A 26,636-nucleotide genomic window follows, 5' to 3' on the forward strand; every position below is an offset into this window, starting at 1 on the left:
TGGCTGGATCATGGCCAGGATTCAGGCTAATGGTGACAAAGCCTCCCATGATTCCTACCGTTTGGAGAAAAAATCTTCCCAACCGCTGGGGCTTCCAGACCAATGGTGGAACACAGCCCCCATCCCTTCCAGATCTGGCTCTAGCCCAGAACCAAACCTGACAGGGTGGCTCTGCCTTTGGGGATTGAAGCCACAACTCCCCTCAGTCTGCAGTGGGCCCCTAGCGTGCTGGCTGAGCTCGACCCATTAGCACGCTATACGGCGATGCGAGGGCCCGCCCCCACCTGCACAGGGCGAGCGATAGCTGCAGCAAGAGGCATGGCACCAGATTACTCTGCTACTTGGCAACACAAGTGCAGCTCTGTGAGGTGGCACAGAAGCATGGGGAGCCCAAGGAGCAGCCCTGGTGAGCGCGTGTGCAAGCATAAGGCCCTTTTCTGGAGCCGTCCTGGAGGGCAGTGGATAGCCATGACTTCTCCAGTGCCCTGTCAGGCCATACACCTTCAAGAGATGGCTTCTTCTGCCCTGGCTGCAAGAGCAGCCTTTGCATGCTTGGTGTCCCTGTCAGCTTCCAGCCCTTGGATTACCCCTCGCCCAGTGTAACCCACCCGCCCAGGCGGCGCTCCGAACGTGGCTGCCCTCGCTCTTACAGCTGCTGGGAACCACGGGTGTGAGCTGGGTGAAGAGAACCACTTAGGGAGCACAGGCACTTCGAATCACTCAGAGCCCCTACTTCTCCCACACACCACTGGGAGCAGGTTTGGGGCTGATAAGTCTGGAGCCCCCCAGCACAGGCGCTGTCAGAGGCCCAGCTGCTAACTCAGAGACTGTTCTCCCCGCAGGTGGGGGGCAGCAGGACAGCTCTCCACGGAAACAAGGCCGGCCATCAGAGACCTTTGAAGCAGGGCTTTGATGGGCTTCGGACACAAGAAGGAACGAGCTCAACATCGATACACACATACTGAGCACCACTGAATGTCTGTTGTTCCCCATGCCCCCTACCAGCATGGTAATTACACTCGGCACAGCAAGGAGAGATGGGACCCGCAGCGGTGTGGGCATTCTCACATCCTGCCCCCTTCGGCGCGTGCGGGTTAGGGGCTTGTAACAGGAGGGAGCGATGGCAGGACCGGGATAGTAACAGGCCTAACCCCCCCATGAAGCAGTTACCGAGTGTGGCACACACAGCCTTTTCCAAGCCAACTCACACTTGTTTTTCCAGTGGCACAGTTGGATCCACTCTCTCCCCCAGGATCCCACAGAACTCCGGGCTGCCGTGCTTAATGGGTTTGAAGCCACCTCCCGGAGCACGGAGCTGCCGGCGCCTGTCACTTGAAGGTGAAGGAGAAGATTGCCGTTTCTCGTTCCCGTTAAACTGGGCTGCAAGAGATTTGTAGAGGACAAATCATTACCTCTCCAGGATGGACAGGCAGAACAGCTGTAACAATGACCATAACGGCAGCATTTTTGAGGGGGCTTCACCTACGCTTCAGAGGAGAATAACTACGCACATCTCGCATGGGATTTAATCATTAGAACTACTGTAGCGCCCTAGAGACTAATGAATTCATCAGCTTTTCTGGCATAATCAACATGTTAGTCCCTCAAGTGCCCCAGGACTGCTTGTTACTTGTGCAGCTACAGACTTAGCCGTCTCCCCTTCCACAGATGATTAAATCCCGTTTAAGATTCTTAACTGAATCTGCAGCCTGTCTGAAGGCTCTCACTGCTGCACTGCAGTGGGTAGCTCTGGCGCTCATCACCCATGCTCGTTTTCAGCAGCTGGCTTGCCTCTCCCTCACAGCCTAGACCTGTGCAGCATGGAGCAATTTGCACAGCTCTCAAGAGCTGCTTTGGAGATGCATTTTAAGTCAAAGCAGATCAGAGAGGCGCAAGAACCTAACTCAGCTGAAGGTCTATGGAAGAGCTGGGGCAATAATCCACAGAACCAAGGACAGCAGTTACAGTAATAAGTCAATGCACTGTCCGATGGGCAAGAACTGAAAAATGCAGCCAGACATGCAGTGTGCAGCAAGAGCCTTCTGCCTTGAAATCCTGGGGTAAAATGAGTGACAAAGCCAAAAATGTCCTTCCCCAGTCTCTCACGAGGGGGAGAAGCCTGTGATTTCTCACAGCATTGCACCACCAATGAGAGAAAACACACTGGGGTGAGCGCCTTGATTCTTATAGAAACTCCACCTTAGAAGTTCAGTGGGGAGCTGCACAGTCACGATTTTTATCCACCCCCACAAATAGTGGTAACTGTGGTCATCCAAGGATGAAGACACCAGTGTGGGCACAGAGGCTTTAATACCTACATTCCCGGCTCTAAGCTCCAGGGTCACTTTTCACATAAAGAAGAGTGTTGATTCTGCTGCTCCGGAGAGGTTTCTCAGGCAGCAGCAGCAGAACATGTTTCACTGCAGCTGACAGCTTTCTGAATAGCAGCTGCAAAGCTGTCCCATTCTGACAGCTCTGTGCTGCTGCTGGACAAACACACTGAGCAGCACCAGAAGCATGGGTGCCGCCTGGCTGCAGATTCAGGAGCACCGCACTACACTAGTTACACTCAGCTCACATTTTGGGTATTCTCTTTACAAGAAACTGGGTTTACAGCGTAATTAAAAATCACGCCTCAAGCACAACAGAAACGGATGGCATAGGGGTCCAGGCTCGGCAGAGAGCCGCCGGCTCACCTCTGGACGAGGATTTTTCCTTCTCTGCTGAAGACCTTGAACTATTGATTCTCATCAGATCTGTGGATTTAGTGCCACAATAACCAGCCTGCCCAGTGAACAGGAACAGGCGGGGAGTGAAAATTAAAAATCAATGGCTACAGCAACCAGAGGGAAACATGGACCAAGAACGTTCCTGGACGCACTTGGTCAGTGCCAGATGCTAAGCACCCACCTACTTGCTTCAGGGCAATAGTATCACCATGACGTACACTGGCAGTGACTAAAACCGAGAGTGTGCAATGGTTTGCCCACACCCTGCAGCTTCATATCCATGACAGCTTGTTAAAGTCACCCTGCATGACCAGCTCTATCACCGTTCAATTGACAGGACAGGACTTGGCATGACCCAGCACAGCCTGAGTACAGCTTACTGGGACACACAGCGTGCCAGAGGTACTCTGCTCTGAATTCCAATTACCGAACTGATCCAAACCATTTCCGCAGTAAGTGCTGGGGTATTAGACAACTCTCAGAGCACTCACTCCACGAAACACAAGGACCGGGATGTTACGTCATTGATATGATGTTTTAAAGGTTCATTTTATCTGTTGTCAGATCAATTCCGAAGTGCCCCTCTCCCTCGGCATTATAAATTAGTGCAGAAATGGGTCACACGTATTCCATAACTGATACCGTGGAATGCTCCATTTCCTTCTCGCACCGGAAAAGTTAGCTTCGTTACTACTGAATGAGCTATGCTTCAAAACGAGACAAACTAGCATGTGTGCCTAATCAGCTGTTATTTCCACTAGGAAAGAAAGAAACATACAAAGCTGCTGTAGAATGGAAATCTCCCTTCTGGGACTCTGTGCATGCTAATGAACAAATTTTATTCCTCCAGCCAATGAGCATTATCCTAAGATAAATATTTTATTTATCCAAGCCAAAAAGAGAGACCCTACCGCTAAACAGGAATATTGTTCTAGTACGGCAGGATTTAACACCAGAGTCTATATACACGCTTTGTGCAAAACCCCATAGGTACTCGTATATTCTGTTTGTCTGAAGGCTGGAGTGGAAGGACTCAGGGATGACGACTGTAGACTAGGGCCAACGATGTGAAACATGGGCGGCTGTAGTTTGACAGCTACATCCACACACAGGTTGCCAAATAAACATGGCTCCCACTGGTGTCAGCTTAAGCAGCTCAACCTAAAGCACCCAGGTTGGCAAGCGCTGCCTTATTTATCCCCAGACTGGTAGTGGCAGTAGAGGGTTCCTGGCATGAGCTGGCTGCAAGTTCCAATTGCTCTCTTGCAGGAATTCTAGGAGGAAGGGTGAGGACTGGGATGGGGAGATTCCATTCGGAATTTCTACTTTTTGTTTCAAAGTTTGCCACAGAAGGGAAGCGCGGAGACAGTCAGGTGCTGGAGGTGATGGCAGAATTCCTTGAACGTAACAGCACTTGGCAGTGTTCGACAAACCCTGTGAGCTGCTCCCAGCCAGTCCCTAACGAGGGAAAAACGGAGTTAGATAAGGGGCCTGGGGGCATTTCGCACATAGGCAGGTGTCTGCATCAGACTACCAATGCCAGAGCAGAACGATGACGTTGAGCATCTCAGAAGGGTAGTCAAGGACTGAGTGGACACAGGCACCAATCTTGCCTCTACTGAACTCAATAGCAAAACTCTACAACAAGGACCTCAGGCCTGGCAAGACCGGGAATAGGGCTGGCTGGGAAGCTTCCAGCACAACAGGTTTTCACTGGAAAACCCCCATTTGTCAAACTAAAGTGGCTTATGGAACCAGGTCACTATAACAAACTTCTAGTTGGAAATCAACCTGGTTTCCTGACAACTTGCCTGGCAGGTTTCCAGCAACTTCCAGGCTCCGCACTTCTGGCAAAGCCCTGCTTTGCACACAGCCCAGGGTGGAAGTCCCAGGCCTTCCAGCTCAGCCATGGGGACAGCCTGCGATATTATTCAACCTTTTTCTTCACTGGTTTGATTTACTGTTCTAACTTATGATTTTGTCCTGAGTGATTTCAGTAACTGTTATTTGATTCAGCAACGAAGGGTCCTGTGGCAACTTACAGACTAACAGAAAAGTTTTGAGCATGAGCTTTCGTGAGCACAGACTCACTTCATCAGATGTTATTTGATTATATTTTACTGTAATGCAAGGAACCTACAGGCCTGTCTCCCGTCTGATTAGCTAGAGAAAGTTGGCATCAGTGTTTGTAACCTTTGGCAGAGATATAGAGCCTACCAGTTACCCGCTTTAAGGTGGGAGACCTGCCTGTGTTTACTTGAATTCTAGGACACAATGGTAAACACGAGAAGATGGAAGGAATAGCTTGGCCAAAGGTAACAGTGTCGAGAATGAGTGACTTGGCATTAATGGCTATGGTGGTAACACGTAAAGATGTGCCAGCTTATAGTTTAAGTGCACCCCAGGATTCATCCAGGTGAGGAGGCTAAGATGCTGGCAAAGGAGGCTGGGCACAGCAATGAAAGTCAAGACAGGGCCAGGATTCTATCAGAGGGCAAACCATAGCATGGAGAGAGAGATCTTTGTCATCTTCGTTACTCTTATGGCCTTGCTTGCTTTGGTGTTAAGCTCAGCTTTTTTCAATACAGCCTGACCCTGATTTCCACCATCTCAGGAGTGCAGGAACCCAGGCCATCCAACTCAGTGGGCACACCCGTGACACTCCCAGGCAGGAAGAGAGTTCACCAGTCCAAGTAGCTCTGCAAAGGGTTGATATCACAAGGGTCTCTAGAACTCTGCTACTTCTTGGTGCCCCTGTGCTTTGGGGCACTGGTAATCTTGAAACCCTGGCTTTGTCCTCAGTGCGACTGTTCTGGCCACACAGCCTGCAGGTCCGGACAAAGTACCTCGCCTGACCCTGGGACAAGAACTGAAGTATTTTCTGGCTAGATCGTCGGCGTGCCTGCATCAAATCCACAGGATGAAGATCAGGGGAACAATGATTTGCTGTGCTTCTAGCCTCCATGCTTTCCACTAGAGCTGACGGGGAGCAGGATGGGTGACTGAGCCAGGGGGCCTCAGAGCTTAGACTTCCAGGCTCAAGTTCACTGGCCAGCCAGACACACCTTGAGGCTGGCAAGTCTCCAGCAACAGGAAGAGATTTCTGTCCTTTGACGACTGCGCCTGCCCCCTTGGTGCATCCGGACACCGACTCTGTCCATACAGCATCAGGTGTAAATGCATCAGCAGCAGAGGGCCAAATCTTTTCCTGAGCAATGGGTACAGCACCCAGCACAGTGAAGAATGGGGGCGAGGAGGGGGTGATGTCATTCTCCGCATTTCTTACTGCTGTTCTTTTGTCTTCTAAATCTGTTACCCAACAGATGAAAACCACCTACCACAGCTGAGTGTTCACCGACTTCACACAACTGCAGCATTTGCAGTTTAGTTTCAGAGGATTAGTCAAAACCGGGAGGCCTCGAAATGAAGATGGTTTTAAAATGGCCAACCCTGTAGGTCCTGCGTGGACTCAAATGGCAGTAGTGCGACAGTAGCTGGATCAGGCCCAGACTTGCACTTTGAATCCTAATCTGTGCAAGGCTGAGGTCACCGGTTAGAAACCAGCCACTGCTTGAAGTGAAACCAAATCCTCTTGCCCAAGTCCACAACCGTGCGGCCTTTGGGGATCCAGAAAGCACTCTACTTCCAAGAGGAGCACATTCAGGCAAGTGCTATGGTGGCGGTGCACAAGAGGGCAGACTATTAGCATTATTTATGCAACCACAGAACTTGGAGACCCCAATCCCAGACTAGGACCCAGCTGGACTGGGTGCTGCACTAATGCAGAACAAAAAGACAGGGTCAAAGAGCGACAGTCCAAGCTGAAGATCACTGCCTCCCTTCTGGGCTTCACCTCCGTGAACGAGTGCACGAAGGAGATTTTCTACCCCAGGGAGGTGGATAGAATTGTTATCCTACAGGCCAGCCCTACAGAGTCACTGCCAAAAGCACCTTTTTTTAGTTCACCTTTATAAATATTTATTCTGCGCAGAAATTAAATGTGGTACAATAGTGACGGCATGTTAGACAACAGCTTGGTGCTCCGCTCAACGACGTTATCGACACTTTCACATGCAACAAATAATCATAGCCATATATTTAAGGACGGACTTTGGCAGTGACTGACAAGTGTAATTACAGAAAGCTCATTCGCCTACATAAAAACTCTGATTCATAAAGCAGAAGTAAAGATGCTGATAGGAACCAGCAAAAGATTCAAAAAGGTATCATAATACATTTTAATTAAATTTCTTTTTTGTAGTATGTAATTTTAAACTGGCAATATTTTTCATTTAGTGGATCTTCATAAAAAGATAACTGTTGTAATCCCATAAAAGAATATTTACATTTAAACAAATCACAAAACTAAACAGAGAATGTAATTAATTTACAGCTATATGCAGCAAATTAAAACGTAATCTAACACAACAAAACAAAGAAATAATAGGTACCAAACAAAAAAGCACTGTGGCTTTTTAATTCAATGTTCAAACAGTAAATACGGTAAATCAGAGTGCACCAAAAAGTGCATTAAAGGCATAACTATTACTCAAGAGCCAGTTTCCCCAGGAGCTGTGTGAAGTGGCCTGAGGGTAAAGAGGTTCTATGTTAAGGAGACCAACTATTTATTGTCTTGGTCAAGTTTAAGTCATTCCTCTCCTACTGTAACTGCAGAATATACACACCCCCTCTCCCTTCGTGCTACCGCGCCGTCCGGCTATTCTGTACTCCTAGTTCTGACAGGTTCTGCCTGGGCCGAGAGCTCTCTGGGGTGATCTCGCTGCCGTGGAGGTGGGGCAGGGCTGTGCAGTCACACAGCAAGCATCCTGCTGGCATTCACACTGCTGGCATCACAATGAAGCCTTTGTTTTCACATTTCACACGCTGCCTCTAGAAGAGCAGCTGCCGTTGGGCAGCACACACACAACTGATATTACTCTTTGTGGTTGGAAAACCATCAAAACTACTATGTGAGGAATGCCAAGAACTTAACTCCCAGTGAGAGATGTGTGCACTGCACCACCCCAGCTGCAGAGGGATACGTGTTCCAAAGGAGACATGTCTCTTTACATGTCTGGCAGCACTTGGCTACGGAAAAGCGCCCGCCATGGACTGGACACAACCAAACTACTTTACGTGCCGGCACAGCACTCCCCTTGTTGGGAAGGGCTTTAGCCCAGGTAACTTGGTGTGTGGGCAGAAGAGCGCGTCCAGCTGCGTCGCGGGCTTGGGAAAGGCAGAAGGTCAGACTGAATGGTTCCATGTGGCCCATGGGATTTTTCTATTCAGCTTTCATCTCTGCTAAGCTCCTGCATGGCCCTGCAGACTTCATTCGACAGCTCTTAGCTGCATGGACACTGAGGCGTGACCCAAACGACTGCTTCACACCTGACCCAGTCCCTTCTTGCCCCTGGGTTAACTGTCACTGGAGCAAGCCAAGATGTGGGGCTCTAGTGGGCCAAGTCTGCCAAGAGAGGGGCTGCAGCATAGCCTGGCAGCTGAAACACCTTCTCGACCGGATGCCCGCAGCAAGCAGGCACTGACACCAGGGCAGGCCTGGCAGGAGGGACTGGGCAATGAGCCGAGGTGTGGCAGGAAGGCTGGACAGGAGGGGTCCCTGCATCCCTCCAGCAGCAAGGAGGAGGGCTCTCCATGTGAGAATCAGAACGGCACTCTCCTGCCAGCCAGGACCCTAGTGCTAGGGCATGTGGCATGGACACCACTCACCTTTTGCACCAGCCAGAGCGCATCAAGCGCTCGTGCGCTGGCCACGCTCGGCGGGGAAGCACCGCTCCAGTTCCTCGCCATTCGCCCTCTGGGGACTGGTCAAACTTGCTGCTCACAGTGCACTCAGCAGACACAACGGAGCAGCCCGACTCGTTCAGCAGCTTCCTCACTTGCAGACTCACCAATGTGCTGCAGTGTTTCGCCCAAGTTAATCTTTGATACCGCTTAGGGAGAACCACTGCACCTAGTCTGCTCACTGCTCACCTGGAGAGCAACAGAACCAACACACCTGCCAGTCACTAGCTCCTGGCAGATCGCCCAGAGCTTAGCCAGAACCCTGATGGGGGCCACTCTGCAGACAGGACCAAGTCCTGCAAGTGTCTCGGCAGCCTTCGGATTGCCCCACACCTGTGACCTGCCCCATCGGCCACCTGCTCAGGCAGACATGGTCCGTTACAGACATTTGTTAGCCTCTGCGTAGGCCTGGCTGTGGTGTTCGATATGCTAACCCATCAGTTACCCCCGAGAGAGGGTGTACGCGGCGCCTGGGCCAGGGCCCCCTCGTGCTCTTTGTTCACACAGCGCCTTTCGCTGTGGGTCAATGACCCGCACCCCAGGGGTCTCTGCACTGCAAACCGCAAGCACAGTAGAGGGCAAGAAACCAGGGCTGAGGCTGCCGCCCACTGACGCCAATGGAAAGACTCCCAGAGATTTCATGGGGTTTTCGATCATACTCACTCGACTTAAATCCTTGTCCTCCACAGGTGCACAGGTCATCTGCGCCTCCCCTCCGCTCCCGTCTCGGGTGCTCTCGGTCAGGCCCAGCCCTAGCTCGGGGCCTTCCGTAGCGCGGACAGAGGAAGAACTTGCTGGCTACTGATTTGCTCCTGCTCTAATTTGGTCTTGTGACAAGTTAAATTCCCAACCCCACCCCAGCAGTACACCACAGGGCCTGTTACAACCAGGAGCCGTCGATGGCTCGTGCCTGCTCCCACAAGGGCTCTGGCAGTTCTGTTAGCAGCCTAAGCACCTAAGCCCCCGAGCCAGCTCTCCAACAGCCGCACTGCTCACAACAAGGGGGAACAGTCGTTCTTCCCCCTCCCACGCTGGGTGAGGCAGCAACACAGGCGTGGTAGGAGCAGCCCGTTTTCTAGAGCCATCTTTGCGTTTGTGTGGCTGTGGTTCAGACAGACGGATGCACGCACACGGCTGAGGTTGAACACTACAACTGATGTTACAACCAGACACTATGCTTGGAAAGAACCTAACCATGTCAGAGAGAAAAACGACAACATGCAGAAAGAGGAGGCAGGAGAGCAGTGTCTGATGTCACCCAGCCTAGCCGTGACACCCCCAGAGATCCAACCAGCAAAACCCCCCAGTACGGGCCAGGAGCGCCAGGGCCTAGCCATGAATGCTCTGCCATGCAGGTCTGGCGAAAGATGGGGAGCACTTCCCTAGAATGGCAGAGTTAGGAATCTACTGCCAAACAGCAGGGCTCTTAACAGACTCTGCCACAAACTTGGGTCAGCTTGGACGAGCTCCTCCCCCACCCTGGTACGCAGGTAAGAAGGGTGGAAGTGTTCTGTTTAGGGAACAATAATACTGTCATAACAGGTCCTGGAGGCTGGATGTCCACTGAGCCACAGAAAAACGTCCAAGCTGGGGGCACTTGGTGGAGATGGTGTGGGGGGGACTGTGAGCTGCTCTTTAAAATACCTCCAGCCCCTAGCAGTGCACAACTGAATGGTCAGCTGCCCTTGGCTCAGCAGGAGGCTGGAACTCCCCATCTAATTGCTTTCCATGCCTTGGCTGGCTCTGTGGCTTGAGCAGCCAGCCCACTGAGAGAGCACCCACCCGGTAATGCAGTCGGGACTGAGCAGGCCACGTGGTGCCTCACGATGTCAGGGTGAGTTTTAGTGTCCGGTAGGAACAGAGGAGGGGCTGGCTGACAGGAAAGACCCCCTGCTGCCTGGAGCCAGGGGGGCCCATAAAGCTGTTTAACCCAAAATAGCTTTCTGTTCCTTACGGAGATGCCGTGTCATTTCACTTCCCAAGCCACGCAGGCTGCGGCTCTGCGAAAGCAGACCCTTAAGAGCCGTTCTCTCTTGCTAGCGCTCACCGAGAGCCAAATGCTCCTCATCTTTCACGGCACCCTGGGAATTTAAACAATTGACTGCACTTGCACAGCCATTCAGTGACTGACGCTCACAGCCAAGGTTACTGTAGAGCCCAGTCTCAAACCCAACATGCTCCCGAAGGAGCAAGTCATCATATCATGTGTGCCAGTGAACTGCCTCACACCATGGTATAAGCAGCATGCACGTGGGAAATGCCAATTATGAGCGTAGATCTGAAAGCCCCTACTGCCTAGGACACTGCAACAGAAGCGAATGGTGCCACCGCTGGCTAGAAGCATTAAACACCACAGCGCAGGCAAGGTATGGCCCTTCCTTTGGAAAGCCACGTCTGTGTGTTCTTACTAAGCCACTCAGACACAGCACGGATTCCCTCCAGAGACCAGACTGTTCACTCGGGAGTCACCCTAGTGAGGCCCCAATTAGTAAGGAACTCGTAGGGCTGTTCCCCGCTCAGAGGGTGTTTTGGAAGCTGAATCAAGTTTCCCTTGGCACTGTATGTTACTCAAACATGAAAACAAAACAGAGGCCCTTGCACCCTGAGGACACCCAGGCTGGCTTGTGCGGGTTTGCACTCGTGTGAGTCACTTGCACGCAAGAGCAAGGCTGAGCGTAAGCGTACTTGTGTACAGAGATGCTCTAGGTGACCCCAGAGTGACTAGCGTACATGAGACACACACACTGTACTTTAAATAGCCAAAACACAGCGCTGCTATTATTGTTCAAGCCAACTAGCCACACGGCGAGTGGCTAGCGTGTTGGACACCGTGGCACTGGGGGCCCCCACTGGTTCCTTACAGGCACACACAGGTTGCACCTCACTGGTCTGGTACGCGCAAGACCCAACCAGCCCTGATGAAGGAGTTTGCTGTACCAGAAGAGGTCATTGCTGGGCCCTTCTGCCTGGCTCCACAGCCAGCCCCCCGGCCATTCCTCAAACTTCCCAGCCCTCCCAGATGGGCTCCAATTCCAGCCCTGACCAGCCGGGCTGCTGAACCGGCTACTTCTGGCCCTGCTCAGGCAGCCTCCCTTGCACCTGCTGGCTCTGCTTTGACTGCCTGACCTGGGTCAGCTGCTGGCCCTGGCCGCAGGCCAACCTGCTGTTCCAGTCCCAGCTGCTGGGATGCTCTGATCCAGGAACATCTGTGGTCCTGCTGGACCACAGATATTGTCAGACTGAAGCATCCCACTTTTTAGAGTCTTGACCCGTATAAAGTGGAATGCAAGTGGCTATTCACAATCTCATCTTTGAGCTTCAGACTTGTCTTGGCGGCAAACCCCAGAGGGAGCCAGCAGAGCCTTTGGTGGCTGGGACAATACTGGGTCGAGGAACAAAGAGCCTTTTGTCAGCGAGGATAATAAGCACCTGTGTTAGCTCAGTGAGAGCAGTGCCCAGCTCCTTCATTTACTGTCTGCTTTGAGATGGGCTGAAAAGAATCCAGGAGTCAAGCACGCAGGGAAGACCACGAGCTGGGGATGCACCGATCCCTGCACACGATTCCGAGGCAGCCCAAGATACGGTGGGATGCCAGACCCCATGTCTCTCACTGATGGGCTTCGGTACGGTTTAGGAAAGTGGAAAGAATCCCACAGGCTCAGTGAGAAAACTTGCCCCCAGGACTTCAATGCCCCCCTCCCCCCCACGGAGCCTCTCGAGAAAGGCTACTGCTGGTAGCAGGGGATGAAAAATGGGCCAGAAACTCACCTTGCTCCAGAAAAGCAAGAGCTCCATTAAACACTCTTCAAACACAAACTGCTCCCTAACTCAGCGCCCTGGCCCTCCTTCCCTCCCAATGGGGAGAGACCCCACCTAAGAGGGCTAAAGCAGCATGCTGTGTTAGCAACACCATGGGTCCTTCCTCGACCCTGCCAGCAGAAGATGGAGGCAGTGGGCCGGCTGGGAGCAGGACAGTGCCTCCAGAACTAGGCGTGTGGGGCTCTGGAGCCGGCAGTACAGAGGCAGTGTGCCGGCTGGGAGCAGAACAGTGCCTCCAGAACTAGGCGTGTGGGGCTCTGGAGCCGGCAGTACAGAGGCAGTGTGCCGGCTGGGAGCAGGACAGTGTCACTGGAGTTAGGCATGTGGGGCTCTGGAGCCGGCAGTACAGAGGCAGTGTGCCGGCTGGGAGCAGGACAGTGCCGCCAGAACTAGGCGTGTGGAGCACCGGAGCCGGCAGTACAGAGGCAGTGTGCCGGCTGGGAGCAGGACAGTGTCACCGGAGCTAGGCGTGTGGAGCACCGGAGCCGGCAGTACAGAGGCAGTGTGCCGGCTGGGAGCAGGACAGTGTCACCGGAGCTAGGCGTGTGGAGCACTGGAGCCGGGAGTACAGAGGCAGTGTGCCAGCTGGGAGCAGGACAGTGTCACCGGAGCTAGGCGTGTGGAGCACTGGAGCCGGCAGTACAGAGGCAGTGTGCCGGCTGGGACCAGGACAGTGCTGCCGGAGCTACGTGTGTGGAGCACTGGAGCCGGCAGTACAGAGGCAGTGGGCCGGCTGGGAGCAGGACAGTGTCGCCGGAGCTAGGCGTGTGGAGCACTGGAGCCGGCAGTACAGGGGCAGTGTGCCGGCTGGGACCAGGACAGTGCTGCCGGAGCTACGTGTGTGGAGCACTGGAGCCGGCAGTACAGAGGCAGTGTGCCGGCTGGGAGCAGGACAGTGTCACCGGAGCTACGTGTGTGGAGCACTGGAGCCGGCAGTACAGAGGCAGTGGGCCGGCTGGGAGCAGGACAGTGCTGCCGGAGCTACGTGTGTGGAGCACTGGAGCTGGCAGTACAGAGGCAGTGTGCCGGCTGGGACCAGGACAGTGCTGCCGGAGCTACGTGTGTGGAGCACTGGAGCTGGCAGTACAGAGGCAGTGGGCCGGCTGGGAGCAGGACAGTGCCGCCGGAGTTAGGCGTGTGGAGCACTGGAGCCGGCAGTACAGAGGCAGTGGGCCGGCTGGGACCAGGACAGTGCTGCCGGAGCTACGTGTGTGGAGCACTGGAGCTGGCAGTACAGAGGCAGTGTGCCGGCTGGGACCAGGACAGTGCTGCCGGAGCTAGGCGTGTGGAGCACTGGAGCCGGCAGTACAGAGGCAGTGTGCCGGCTGGGAGCAGGACAGTGTCGCCGGAGCTAGGCGTGTGGAGCACTGGAGCCGGCAGTACAGAGGCAGTGTGCCGGCTGGGAGCAGGACAGTGTCGCCGGAGCTAGGCGTGTGGAGCACTGGAGCCGGCAGTACAGGGGCAGTGTGCCGGCTGGGAGCAGGACAGTGTCACCGGAGCTAGGCGTGTGGAGCACTGGAGCCGGCAGTACAGAGGCAGTGTGCCGGCTGGGAACAGGACAGTGTCACTGGAGCTAGGCGTGTGGAGCACTGGAGCCGGCAGTACAGAGGCAGTGTGCCGGCTGGGAGCAGGACAGTGTCACCGGAGCTAGGCGTGTGGAGCACTGGAGCCGGCAGTACAGAGGCAGTGTGCCGGCTGGGAGCAGGACAGTGTCACCGGAGCTAGGCGTGTGGAGCACTGGAGCCGGCAGTACAGGGGCAGTGTGCCGGCTGGGAGCAGGACAGTGTCACCGGAGCTAGGCGTGTGGAGCACTGGAGCCGGCAGTACAGAGGCAGTGTGCCAGCTGGGAGCAGGACAGTGTCACCGGAGCTAGGCGTGTGGAGCACTGGAGCCGGCAGTACAGAGGCAGTGTGCCGGCTGGGACCAGGACAGTGCTGCCGGAGCTACGTGTGTGGAGCACTGGAGTCGGCAGTACAGAGGCAGTGGGCCAGCTGGGAGCAGGACAGTGTCGCCGGAGCTAGGCGTGTGGAGCACTGGAGCCGGCAGTACAGGGGCAGTGTGCCGGCTGGGACCAGGACAGTGCTGCCGGAGCTACGTGTGTGGAGCACTGGAGCCGGCAGTACAGAGGCAGTGTGCCGGCTGGGAGCAGGACAGTGTCACCGGAGCTACGTGTGTGGAGCACTGGAGCCGGCAGTACAGAGGCAGTGTGCCGGCTGGGAGCAGGACAGTGCTGCCGGAGCTACGTGTGTGGAGCACTGGAGCTGGCAGTACAGAGGCAGTGGGCCGGCTGGGAGCAGGACAGTGCCGCCGGAGTTAGGCGTGTGGAGCACTGGAGCCGGCAGTACAGAGGCAGTGGGCCGGCTGGGACCAGGACAGTGCTGCCGGAGCTACGTGTGTGGAGCACTGGAGCTGGCAGTACAGAGGCAGTGTGCCGGCTGGGACCAGGACAGTGCTGCCGGAGCTACGTGTGTGGAGCACTGGAGCCGGCAGTACAGAGGCAGTGTGCCGGCTGGGAGCAGGACAGTGTCACCGGAGCTAGGCGTGTGGAGCACTGGAGCCGGCAGTACAGAGGCAGTGTGCCGGCTGGGAGCAGGACAGTGTCACCGGAGTTAGGCGTGTGGAGCACTGGAGCCGGCAGTACAGGGGCAGTGTGCCGGCTGGGAGCAGGACAGTGTCACCGGAGCTAGGCGTGTGGAGCACTGGAGCCGGCAGTACAGAGGCAGTGGGCCGGCTGGGAGCAGGACAGTGTCACCGGAGCTAGGTGTGTGGAGCACTGGAGCCGGCAGTACAGAGGCAGTGTGCCGGCTGGGAGCAGGACAGTGTCGCCGGAGCTAGGTGTGTGGAGCACTGGAGCCGGCAGTACAGAGGCAGTGTGCCGGCTGGGAGCAGGACAGTGTCACCGGAGTTAGGCGTGTGGAGCACTGGAGCCGGCAGTACAGGGGCAGTGTGCCGGCTGGGAGCAGGACAGTGTCACCGGAGCTAGGCGTGTGGAGCACTGGAGCCGGCAGTACAGAGGCAGTGGGCCGGCTGGGAGCAGGACAGTGTCGCCGGAGCTAGGTGTGTGGAGCACTGGAGCCGGCAGTACAGAGGCAGTGTGCTGGCTGGGAGCAGGACAGTGTCGCCGGAGCTAGGCATGTGGAGCACTGGAGCCGGCAGTACAGAGCCAGTGTGCCGGCTGGGAGCAGGACAGTGCCGCCGGAGTTGGGCGTGTGGAGCACTGGAGCCGGCAGTACAGAGGCAGTGTGCCGGCTGGGAGCAGGACAGTGCCACCAGAGCTAGATGAGTGGAGCACTGGAGCCGGCAGTACAGAGGCAGTGGGCCGGCTGGGAGCAGGACAGTGCCACCAGAGCTAGGTGAGTGGAGCACCGGAGCCGGCAGTACAGAGGCAGTGTGCCGGCTGGGAGCAGGACAGTGTCACTGGTGCTAGGCATGTGGAGCACTGGAGCCGGCAGTACAGAGGCAGTGGGCCGGCTGGGAGCAGGACAGTGTCACTGGTGCTAGGCATGTGGAGCACTGGAGCCGGCAGTACAGAGGCAGTGTGCCGGCTGGGAGCAGGACAGTGCCGCCGGAGTTAGGCGTGTGGGGCTCTGGAGCCGGCAGTACAGAGGCAGTGTGCCGGCTGGGAGCAGGACAGTGCCGCCAGAGCTAGGCGTGTGGGGCTCTGGAGCCGGCAGTACAGAGGCAGTGTGCCAGCTGGGAGCAGGACAGTGCCACCAGAACTAGGCGTGTGGGGCTCTGGAGCCGGCAGTACAGGGGCAGTGTGCCGGCTGGGAGCAGGACAGTGCCGCCGGAGTTAGGCGTGTGGAGCTCTGGAGCCGGCAGTACAGAGGCAGTGTGCCGGCTGGGAGCAGGACAGTGCCGCCAGAACTAGGCGTGTGGGGCACTGGAGCCGGAAGTACAGAGGCAGTGTGCCGGCTGGGAGCAGGACAGTGCCACCAGAACTAGGCGTGTGGGGCTCTGGAGCCGGCAGTACAGAGGCAGTGTGCCGGCTGGGAGCAGGACAGTGTCACTGGAGCTAGGCGTGTGGAGCACTGGAGCCGGCAGTACAGAGGCAGTGTGCTGGCTGGGAGCAGGACAGTGCCTCCAGAACTAGGCGTGTGGGGCTCTGGAGCCGGCAGTACAGAGGCAGTGTGCCGGCTGGGAGCAGGACAGTGTCACTGGAGTTAGGCATGTGGGGCTCTGGAGCCGGCAGTACAGAGGCAGTGTGCCGGCTGGGAGCAGGACAGTGCCGCCAGAACTAGGCGTGTGGGGCTCTGGAGCCGGCAGTACAGAGGCAGTGTGCCGGCTGGGAGCAGGACAGTGTCGCCGGAGCTAGGCATGTGGGGCTCTGGAGCCGGCAGTACAGAGGCAGTGTGCCGGCTGGGAGCAGGACAGTGCCACCAGAACTAGGCGTGTGGAGCTCTGGAGCCGGCAGTAAGGAAGTGACTGACCGTATACAACATTTTACCAAACAGTGAGTTGTCAGGTGAGCTGATTTAAGTGGGAAGGGGGGTGAATTTAAAGAGCAAGCAAGGCAGATTTCTCGTCAACAGACGTGACTCCTATGAACACATTTATTCACTGTAACTGCCATTGTTGTAATAGAACGTTTCAGCGAACGCGTGAGCTTTTGTCCTTGCCATGCACATGGAAGGAACCAGCTTTATGGAGCTAAGGAATAGGGCTTGGCAGCAGCTCCCCAGGGCTGCAGTGACTGCACCATGTTATTTGCCTTGAGTACCTCAGACAAACGAAACACCAGAGGCCGGGCCCATCCTAGAGTTTCTCTGCAAGATCTCTGCTGGAACACTGACCGGAAGGGTCTCTAGTTTTCAATACGGATGGAAGGAGAATCTCAAAATGACCTAATATTTTCTCTCTAAAGCTCTCCCAACGCACGAGGCTCAGGGCCTCCAGCCCTCCTAACTCCAGGCACACGTGCAGAAGATGCAGTCGTAGGGACCTACCTGCCAGGGCTGGGATGGTGACTTTGTTCCACTCCCAGGGCTGATCGTATTCATCAGCAGGCCTGTCGTCGTCCTGTGGCAGCTTGCTCTCTCGCAAGCGCTGGCTCACCAAGCTGTCAGTGTCTGACTCCACACTGTTGCCTTCTGGTTCATAGGGCGTGTCATAGAGCTGAATGCCCCTTGGCTGGGACTTCACGCTTTCCTGCCTTTGAAATTCTGCAGGCAAAGAGAAAGTAACAGGGTTAGGACAACCACTGACGATACCTACATACTGCACAGTTCTACAGTGTTAAACAGAGGTGAAAAATGTTGGTGCAGACAGCCGGCTGTATAAAGGCTTCCATATTTATGTCTCCATTAGATAACGGATGTGAAACAGACCCAGGCTTCTGTCATTGGTATTTTGCATGAACTAAAGACAGCCACAACACGAATGACACCTCTTTCTGCCTGTCAACATTTCCCTGAAGTCCTCCTGAGAGATTTATTTTAGAGGGGGGAAGAAACCTTTCCAGAAATGTCTGACGGTATTGTCAGCTGCAGTGCGCATCTCACAAGGTCCTTCACCTGGCAAAGGCTTGGCAGTTCCAGGCCACAGGAGCACGCAGTGTGCCACAGCCCTTCCACATTTAAAATAACCAACTGTCTTGGCGTTAGGGATGTTAACCAGTTAATGGGTAAGCTTGATGCTTACTGGTTAACCAGCCCTTGCCAGTTAATCCAGCAGCTGTGAGCTGTGTTGCAGCAGCCCAGGGTGCGTCAGGGCCAGGCAACGGGACCTAGTTCCAAACGGCTAGCCCATCAAGCACCGCTGAACCGTTTTAACATCCCCACTGTCAACGTGACTTTTCCTGCAGCACACGAACAGCAGCCGCCAGCAGGACGGTAATGAAAAGACAGGCCCCTTAGGGAAAAGGTTTTGGAAGTGGAAAGACTCATTTCACACCAAAAGCCTTTTTCGTCGGAGTACAAAGATAGCTTGTAGGGGGTGTTCTCCCATGTGTGCATTTCATGGCACACTTCTTACAACAAATCTGGCTCCCAGCTTGCCAAGGGCCTTACCCGAAGGTACGTACGCTGCACGCAGAGCAGTGTCCTGGACTGAGGGGAGGGTGAGTCTCCTCTGCCCTGCCCAGGATTCAAAAGTTAACTGCAGCTGTGGGCCCCGTCTCTGCGAGGCCAGACATAGCTGGAAAAGCAAAGTCAAACGGGAGGCCCCAAGCGGCTGCTCTGCAGAGCCGGTTCCTGAGCAGCACCAGCTGCTGCCAGCGTGTTCAAGCCTGACATGCACTTTCTTACTAGAGCAACAAGGTCTTGAGCACTTTGTGCAAACCACAAAAGCCCAAGCAGGAACCACATTAATCATAATCAGCTGGCTCAGAATTCCATTTCTATTTATTATCTGTAAAATGCAGTATAACTGATGCTTATTTCTAAGCACTTCTCTTAGTCGCGGGACGTCAAATAATTGTTCGTCTGACCCTGCCCCTGCAACTGCAGGAGATGTCAAGAATTAAGGAGGTTAAAGTCTTATCCTAAAACACAATTTATTAACATTGAATTAAAGTACAACACACAAATATCCTTACACCAAACGCTCACATCGTCAAGCAAGTATTTTCCAACCGTGCCCATCTGTAAATTGCAGTTATTACTGCAGTGTGTGTCCGAGGAAAGCAAGGTTAATCCACGTTTACAGATAAAAATCTAATCCTCCAAACCCTGACAGAATTTTGGATTTAACTGCAGCAAAGTTGTTATTTTTAATAGCTCAACCAGGACCAATTTTCCTCCATACAAAATGAAAACTGAATAAGATTTAATTGTTTAAAAACAAAATACTTCAAAACAACAAATAATCTGAACTACCTATGGAAAAATAACTTCACTACTGGACAGAAGCATTTTCAGTATTAACTTACACATTAAAGATGGAAATTAACGTGAAGAAAATCCTGCTGAAACCCAGCGACACGTCTGAACTACACAGGTCAAGATGATACACAGCTGTGGATATCAGTCTCTACTCCCACCTTTGTAATAGTATTAGAGCCTCGAAAACAGGTCTCTGACTACTTCTTTCACAGCATCTTTTGTGTATGAGAAAAGTGCCATCCATGTGATTAGTGCTTTCCCTACCGTGAAACACGGAGATTCTTCCGCACCTGTACTGGAAGTGTGTCTTTGCAAGAGACTTTTGCTCAAGGGCAGAGCCCTCCATGAAGAAAACTCTCCCTGTCAAAGGGTCCACAGGCTCCACCCCGCTGCACGCTGTCAATCCTCTCCTGACCCTTGCTGGACGAGAACCACCAGCGGCTCACCCCCCTTAAGTCACAGCCACATTTAGCATCTCTGGAAGTCTGCTGAATTAGCGCCAATTGGGAAATGCATTTTCATTCAAAGACCACAAAGGACAGTCTTCCTAAAACAAGAGGCCAGCACTAGGGGTGAGCTGTGCCTGCGTCTGCACTGCGACCGCCATCAACCTTCCACAAACCCTTGACATGCAGGAGTCAGCAGCCATGACTCAGGTCACCCAGGAGTTCTACAAAGCATCAATGCATTTCTAGAAAAAGGACCTTTGCTGACGGATGTGGCAGGTTGCTATTTCAGGCCTTCTCATTGGATCACAGAAGCATTAAACTGACATGCATCTGACCCCTGAAGCCGAAAGAATTTCCACGCTAGACTCTGATGCAAGCAGAGCAACAGTAATATCCATTTAATCTGTTTGACTTTCAGTCTTTAATTAACATGTCAAACGAACATTTACCCAGGAATGTAACAGGTGTCACAGTTAAATCATGTGCACTTTCCCCGTCAGCAGCAGGCACTGAACCAAGCATCTTTGACACAGGCAGTGGCAGCGCGACTTACACTGACAGCAATGCCTGGACCAGAATACTTACATATTAGCTATTCATAGGAGATGGAGCATTTGTGCTGGGGAAACTATCTATGGATTTTCATCCAAGCTGTAATCACTAGAGCTCCGAGTGCCAAAATAATTCTTGGAATGACCAAGGGAATCTGAAAGTGAGTTAATTCCACTTTCTTGACATCTGGCTTTGAGGATTACAAGGCCACGGGTCTTTTTATTCCAATAGCAGCAAGAGCAAACAAGAATGCACTGAACAAAAACTGCTAAAGCTTTATATAGACTATTTTCTACTTTCTTTGAAGATCAAATTTTAATCCCCGATCATCTCATTATTATTAATTGCACCCTTTGATCTCAATGCTGAAGTGCATTTTTCTAGAATTATGCTTATGAAGTTAATAAAATTCAACAGCAGTGCTGAGAACTAAAGTTTCCAATGCAGAAGTTTACTGTCATTTCTGTTGGTAACAAGTGGAAAGTCATCACAATGGGCAGAATAAACTTATCCGCAGTTCTAACTGTCTGCGGTCAGTGGCTGGAACAGAGCCATGCTCCAGGTTTTCTGGCTCCTGGGAGAAACTCCAAAGCTGACTGGCAAGCTAAAGGAATTTAAACCTTAGGGGAGAGCCAGGTTAGGCAACCCAATGCCTGAAGCTAAAATGTTCTGACCTCCAACTGCCAAACTCCTCTTCGACAAAGAAACACGCATGCAACACACCTACCTATGCTTACTGCTGCAGCAGTCACATTGCTCTGACACTTTTCAGAAGCCTGAATAACTAAGCAACACTACTTAAGTATTTGCAAAATTCCCATGGTACAAGTGGGGATGGCTAGACCACAGTCTCAGAAAACCACCATCCAGCCTGGTCCACCAAGCTCTCCAACAGAATCCACAAGGAAAAGGAAGACCTAGGCCAAGGTGGAGAAGTTCTACTGAGATTGAAGGACAAGAACTGGGGTCCTGCTGGGGTCCACGACTGAGTGAAGTGGAGGAGACTTGGAGAAGACCTATGCTCCACCTGGAATACAAGGGTTGAAATAAACCCCCCCTCCTTTCTTAAGGGAACACAGCTGGAGTTAAATAGGAAAGCAGTAAGTGTGTGTGTGTGTACACACACACACACACACACACACACACACACACCTGCAAAGCCTTCTGAAAACAAGACTGACATTTTCTCTTTCTCCCAAAGGAAATGCAGTAGATTATAACCAAGCTATTTTCCTGGACTCTAGACAGCTCCTTACCCACACTGAAAGTAAGCAATCCGGAAACGGATCAGATCAGACCGTAGCCCCACCTCCAGCCCAAACACACGTGGTTCCAGTTGGGGGCAAAGGGAAATTGTTTCCTCTACCCACAAGCAAATATTTCCGTAACGTGGCTATAGTTATAGCTCAATCCAGCCTGACACACTGCTGCGAAGCATTAATTAAACCCTTGGAAATATTCCAGGCTTATGTCTGATAGAAACACAAGGCAACGGAACTTTTCGTTTGATATTTCTGCCACGGTGAAATGCAGATTAAGGCACAATTGTATAATGTTGAACAGTGACACAGAGGGAGCCGTGCTGGCCTGCACACTAGCGAAACAAAAGGCCAGTCATGCAGCACTTTAAACACGAGCAAAACGGTTTATGAGGTGAGCTTCCGTGGGACAGAAGAAGCGGGTCTGTCCCAGCTAATGAACCACTTTGCTCGTGTTTAAAGTGCTGCGTGACGGCTTTTGTTTCGCTGGTGTGTGGGCCAGGAACACGGTCTGCAGGGAGGGGCCCTGCAACCCCAGACATGCTCGTCACCAGCACTTAATGGGCAAAAGGCGACCAGATGCCTGCTGATGCTGTTCGCCAAGCCCCAGCACCCCAGCGAGCGGCCCCCACGCAGCAAGTGTCTTGCCCCGTTTGAACGCCTCTTGATGCCTTAAAAATCTCACTCCCAGACCACAGATGCATCAAAGGACAGACCTGCTGGGACATGGACTGACCGATCACGATGCACATTGTGCCGCCTTTTGACTGAGATGGTAACTCCATGCACTGCAGGCTGGTGCCCTGACACAACAGCCTAGGACCGTCACTCCCGCTGCTTACAGCAGACACTACAGCGTTTTGGTAAGCCAGTGCCCCTGAAGTCCCCACCGGGACTCTGGTCCCATCGGCAGTCTGGTGGAACCTGCACTGTGATTTGTGCTCCAGAAGGAGCACGCGCACCCCAGGGGGAGCTCTGGGAGTGAGACGCACGCACACCCCACGGGAAGGAGGGCAAGGGACGCACGCGCACCCCAGGGGGAGCTCTGGGAGTGAGACGCACGCACACCCCACGGGAAGGAGGGCAAGGGATGCACACACACCCAAGGGGGAGCTCTGGGAGGGGGATGCACGCACACCCAGGGGAAGGAGGGCAAGGGATGCACGCACGCCCCAGGGAGAGCTCTGGGAGTGAGACGCACGCACGCCCCAGGGGAAGGAGGGCAAGGGATGCACACACACCCAAGGGGGAGCTCTGGGAGGGGGATGCACACACACCCAGGGGGAGCTCTGGAGGGGGATGCACGCACACCCCACGGGAAGAAGGGCAAGGGATGCACGCACGCCCCAGGGAGAGCTCTGGGAGTGAGACGCACACCCAGGGGAAGGAGGGCAAGGGATGCACACACACCCAAGGGGGAGCTCTGGGAGGGGGATGCACGCACACCCAGGGGGAGCTCTGGAGGGGGATGCACGCACACCCCACGGGAAGAAGGGCAAGGGATGCACGCACGCCCCAGGGAGAGCTCTGGGAGTGAGACGCACGCACGCCCCAGGGGAAGGAGGGCAAGGGATGCACACACACCCAAGGGGGAGCTCTGGGAGGGGGATGCACGCACACCCAGGGGAAGCTCTGGAGGGGGATGCACGCACACCCCACGGGAAGAAGGGCAAGGGATGCACGCACGCCCCAGGGAGAGCTCTGGGAGTGAGACGCACGCCCCAGGGGAAGGAGGGCAAGGGATGCACACACACCCAAGGGGGAGCTCTGGGAGGGGGATGCACGCACACCCAGGGGAAGGAGGGCAAGGGATGCACGCACGCCCCAGGGAGAGCTCTGGGAGTGAGACGCACGCCCCAGGGGAAGGAGGGCAAGGGATGCACACACACCCAAGGGGGAGCTCTGGGAGGGGGATGCACGCACACCCAGGGGAAGGAGGGCAAGGGATGCACGCACACCCAAGGGGGAGCTCTGGGAGGGGGATGCACGCACACCCAGGGGAAGGAGGGCAAGGGATGCACACACACCCAAGGGGGAGCTCTGGGAGGGGGATGCACGCACACCCAGGGGAAGGAGGGTGATGCACGCACGCCCTGGGGGAGCTCTGGAGGGGGATGCACGCACACCCCATGGGAAGAAGGGCAAGGGATGCACGCACGCCCCAGGGGAAGGAGGGCAAGGGATGCACGCACGCCCCAGGGAGAGCTCTGGGAGTGAGACGCACGCCCCAGGGGAAGGAGGGCAAGGGATGCACACACACCCAAGGGGGAGCTCTGGGAGGGGGATGCACGCACACCCAGGGGAAGGAGGGCAAGGGATGCACGCACGCCCCAGGGAGAGCTCTGGGAGTGAGACGCACGCCCCAGGGGAAGGAGGGCAAGGGATGCACACACGCCCCAGGGAGAGCTCTGGGAGTGAGACGCACACCCAGGGGAAGGAGGGCAAGGGATGCACGCACGCCCCAGGGAGAGCTCTGGGAGTGAGACGCACACCCAGGGGAAGGAGGGCAAGGGATGCACACACACCCAAGGGGGAGCTCTGGGAGTGAGACGCACGCCCCAGGGGAAGGAGGGCAAGGGATGCACACACACCCAAGGGGGAGCTCTGGGAGGGGGATGCACGCACACCCAGGGGAAGGAGGGCAAGGGATGCACACACACCCAAGGGGGAGCTCTGGGAGGGGGATGCACGCACACCCAGGGGAAGGAGGGCAAGGGATGCACGCACGCCCCAGGGAGAGCTCTGGGAGTGAGACGCACGCCCCAGGGGAAGGAGGGCAAGGGATGCACACACACCCAAGGGGGAGCTCTGGGAGGGGGATGCACGCACACCCAGGGGAAGGAGGGCAAGGGATGCACGCACGCCCCAGGGAGAGCTCTGGGAGTGAGACGCACGCCCCAGGAGAAGGAGGGCAAGGGATGCACACACACCCAAGGGGGAGCTCTGGGAGGGGGATGCACGCACACCCAGGGGAAGGAGGGCAAGGGATGCACGCACGCCCCAGGGAGAGCTCTGGGAGTGAGACGCACGCCCCAGGGGAAGGAGGGCAAGGGATGCACACACACCCAAGGGGGAGCTCTGGGAGGGGGATGCACGCACACCCAGGGGAAGGAGGGCAAGGGATGCACACACACCCAAGGGGGAGCTCTGGGAGGGGGATGCACGCACACCCAGGGGAAGGAGGGCAAGGGATGCACGCACGCCCCAGGGAGAGCTCTGGGAGGGGGACGCACGCACACCCAGGGGAAGGAGGGCAAGGGATGCACGCAGACCCGAGGGGGATGCACGCACACCCAGGGGAAGGAGGGCAAGGGATGCACGCACACCCGAGGGGGACGCACGCACGCCCCAGGGGAAGGAGGGCAAGGGATGCACGCACACCCGAGGGGGACGCACGCACACCCAGGGGAAGGAGGGCAAGGGATGCACACACACCCGAGGGGGATGCACGCACACCCAGGGGAAGGAGGGCAAGGGATGCACGCACACCCGAGGGGGACGCACGCACGCCCCAGGGGAAGGAGGGCAAGGGATGCACGCACACCCGAGGGGGACGCACGCACACCCAGGGGAAGGAGGGCAAGGGATGCACGCAGACCCGAGGGGGACGCACGCACACCCAGGGGAAGGAGGGCAAGGGATGCACGCACACCCGAGGGGGATGCACGCACGCCCCAGGGGAAGGAGGGCAAGGGATGCACGCACACCCGAGGGGGACGCACGCACACCCAGGGGAAGGAGGGCAAGGGATGCAGTACCCCCTGGGGGCGGCGGGAGGCAGAACAAGTGTAGAGATGCACCTTTGGCCCAGCTGACTACAAAACCAAGCTAGCACTGCAGCTGTGGGACAGCCTCAGCAGGCTGCCAGCACCGCAGCGAGGTACAGCCAAACCAGCACGGTGAGCTGAAGAGCTACACCAAAGGGCAGATCCGGACGTCTGGACCGAGGAGGCAGCTGCCCTCCTCTGGACCCATGCGGCGCATGAAGCCCACAGGGAGGCATGGGAGAGCCGGGACAAAGCGCATCGGCTTCCCGAACAAAACAGGGCTGTTCCCTGGCTGGCTGTCCCTAGGAAAGGCTGCAGAAGTTTCCTCTCCAGACAGGCCTGTCTCACCGAGCTAGGAGCTGCACACTTACGCGGGCGCCCAAACCAGCCAGCCAAGCCCTCACAGCAGGTCCGCCCCAAAAGCACCCCGAGCCCCACCCAGACAGCACGCCCTCCCGCGACACGCCAGAGACTGCCCTCACCAGTGCTGCTCATTTACACGGCAGGGCTGCAACACTGGGGTGACGGGCAGCAGCAGCCCCCCGGGTTTGCCAGACACAGCCTCCACCTCTAACAGGGCTACTCGGCTCCCAGCTGGGCTCTCCCAAAGGCCACCCCAGGGCCAGCGTCCGGAGGCAGAACCTTCCCTCCAACCCTAAACTCTTCCAGTGCCTGGCCAGCTCCCAGCCCAGGCCCTGCAGGAGGGAGGGCAGGAGCATGCAGCGTGTTACGCACACCTGGTCGTGCCACCTCAGCAGGCTACGCACGACGACATTGGCGTGAAATGCTACAATTCCCTCAGGCCAACACTTCCACTGGCTCTTGCGCCCAGACTGGCGCGTGCTCTAGAACCACAACCAACCAGCCCCACTCCCCTCCAGGACAGCTTCGTCACACGTACAGCGTTACACCTCCCGCGTACGGAGGAGGGGCGGATTGCTCCACTAGGGCTGATTGGCTTTGCAAGGTAACACTGTACCCCTTTCCAGGTCTTTATTTAGCAGCTCTCATTGCAAGAGAAAAAAGGAGAGACTCTTCAGGGATGAGCTGCGTCACACCCAGCAGCAAGCCAGGGGCAGCCTTCGCAGGAGCGTGAGCTGTGTCACACCCAGCAGCAAGCCAGGGGCAGCCTTCGCAGGAGCGTGAGCTGCGTCACACCCAGCAGCAAGCCAGGGGCAGCCTTCGCAGGAGCGTGAGCTGCGTCACACCCAGCAGCAAGCCAGGGGCAGCCTTCGCAGGAGCGTGAGCTGCGTCACACCCAGCAGCAAGCCAGGGGCAGCCTTCGCAGGAGCGTGACCTGCGTCACACCCAGCAGCAAGCCAGGGGCAGCCTTCGCAGGAGTGTGGCACGAGCGTGAGCTGTGTCACACCCAGCAGCAAGCCAGGGGCAGCCTTCGCAGGAGCGTGACCTGCGTCACACCCAGCAGCAAGCCAGGGGC

The 26,636-nt window shown here is 55.6% G+C and overlaps 1 protein-coding gene across 1 annotated transcript in view; it reads right to left on the reverse strand.

Annotated features, from left to right (window-relative positions):
• SHB (SH2 domain containing adaptor protein B) overlaps positions 1 to 26,636 on the reverse strand; it is a 129,230-nt gene that overhangs the window by 42,133 nt on the left and 60,461 nt on the right. The window contains exons 3-4 of the mRNA XM_074994505.1: positions 17,297 to 17,512; positions 1,209 to 1,380 (exon numbers count right to left, since the gene is read on the reverse strand). Coding sequence (XP_074850606.1) covers positions 1,209 to 1,380; positions 17,297 to 17,512 — 388 coding nt within the window. The remainder of the gene's footprint in view (positions 1 to 1,208; positions 1,381 to 17,296; positions 17,513 to 26,636) is intronic.

Source organism: Carettochelys insculpta, chromosome 5, assembly GCF_033958435.1.
Source record: "Carettochelys insculpta isolate YL-2023 chromosome 5, ASM3395843v1, whole genome shotgun sequence".
Lineage (NCBI taxonomy): Eukaryota > Metazoa > Chordata > Testudines > Carettochelyidae > Carettochelys > Carettochelys insculpta.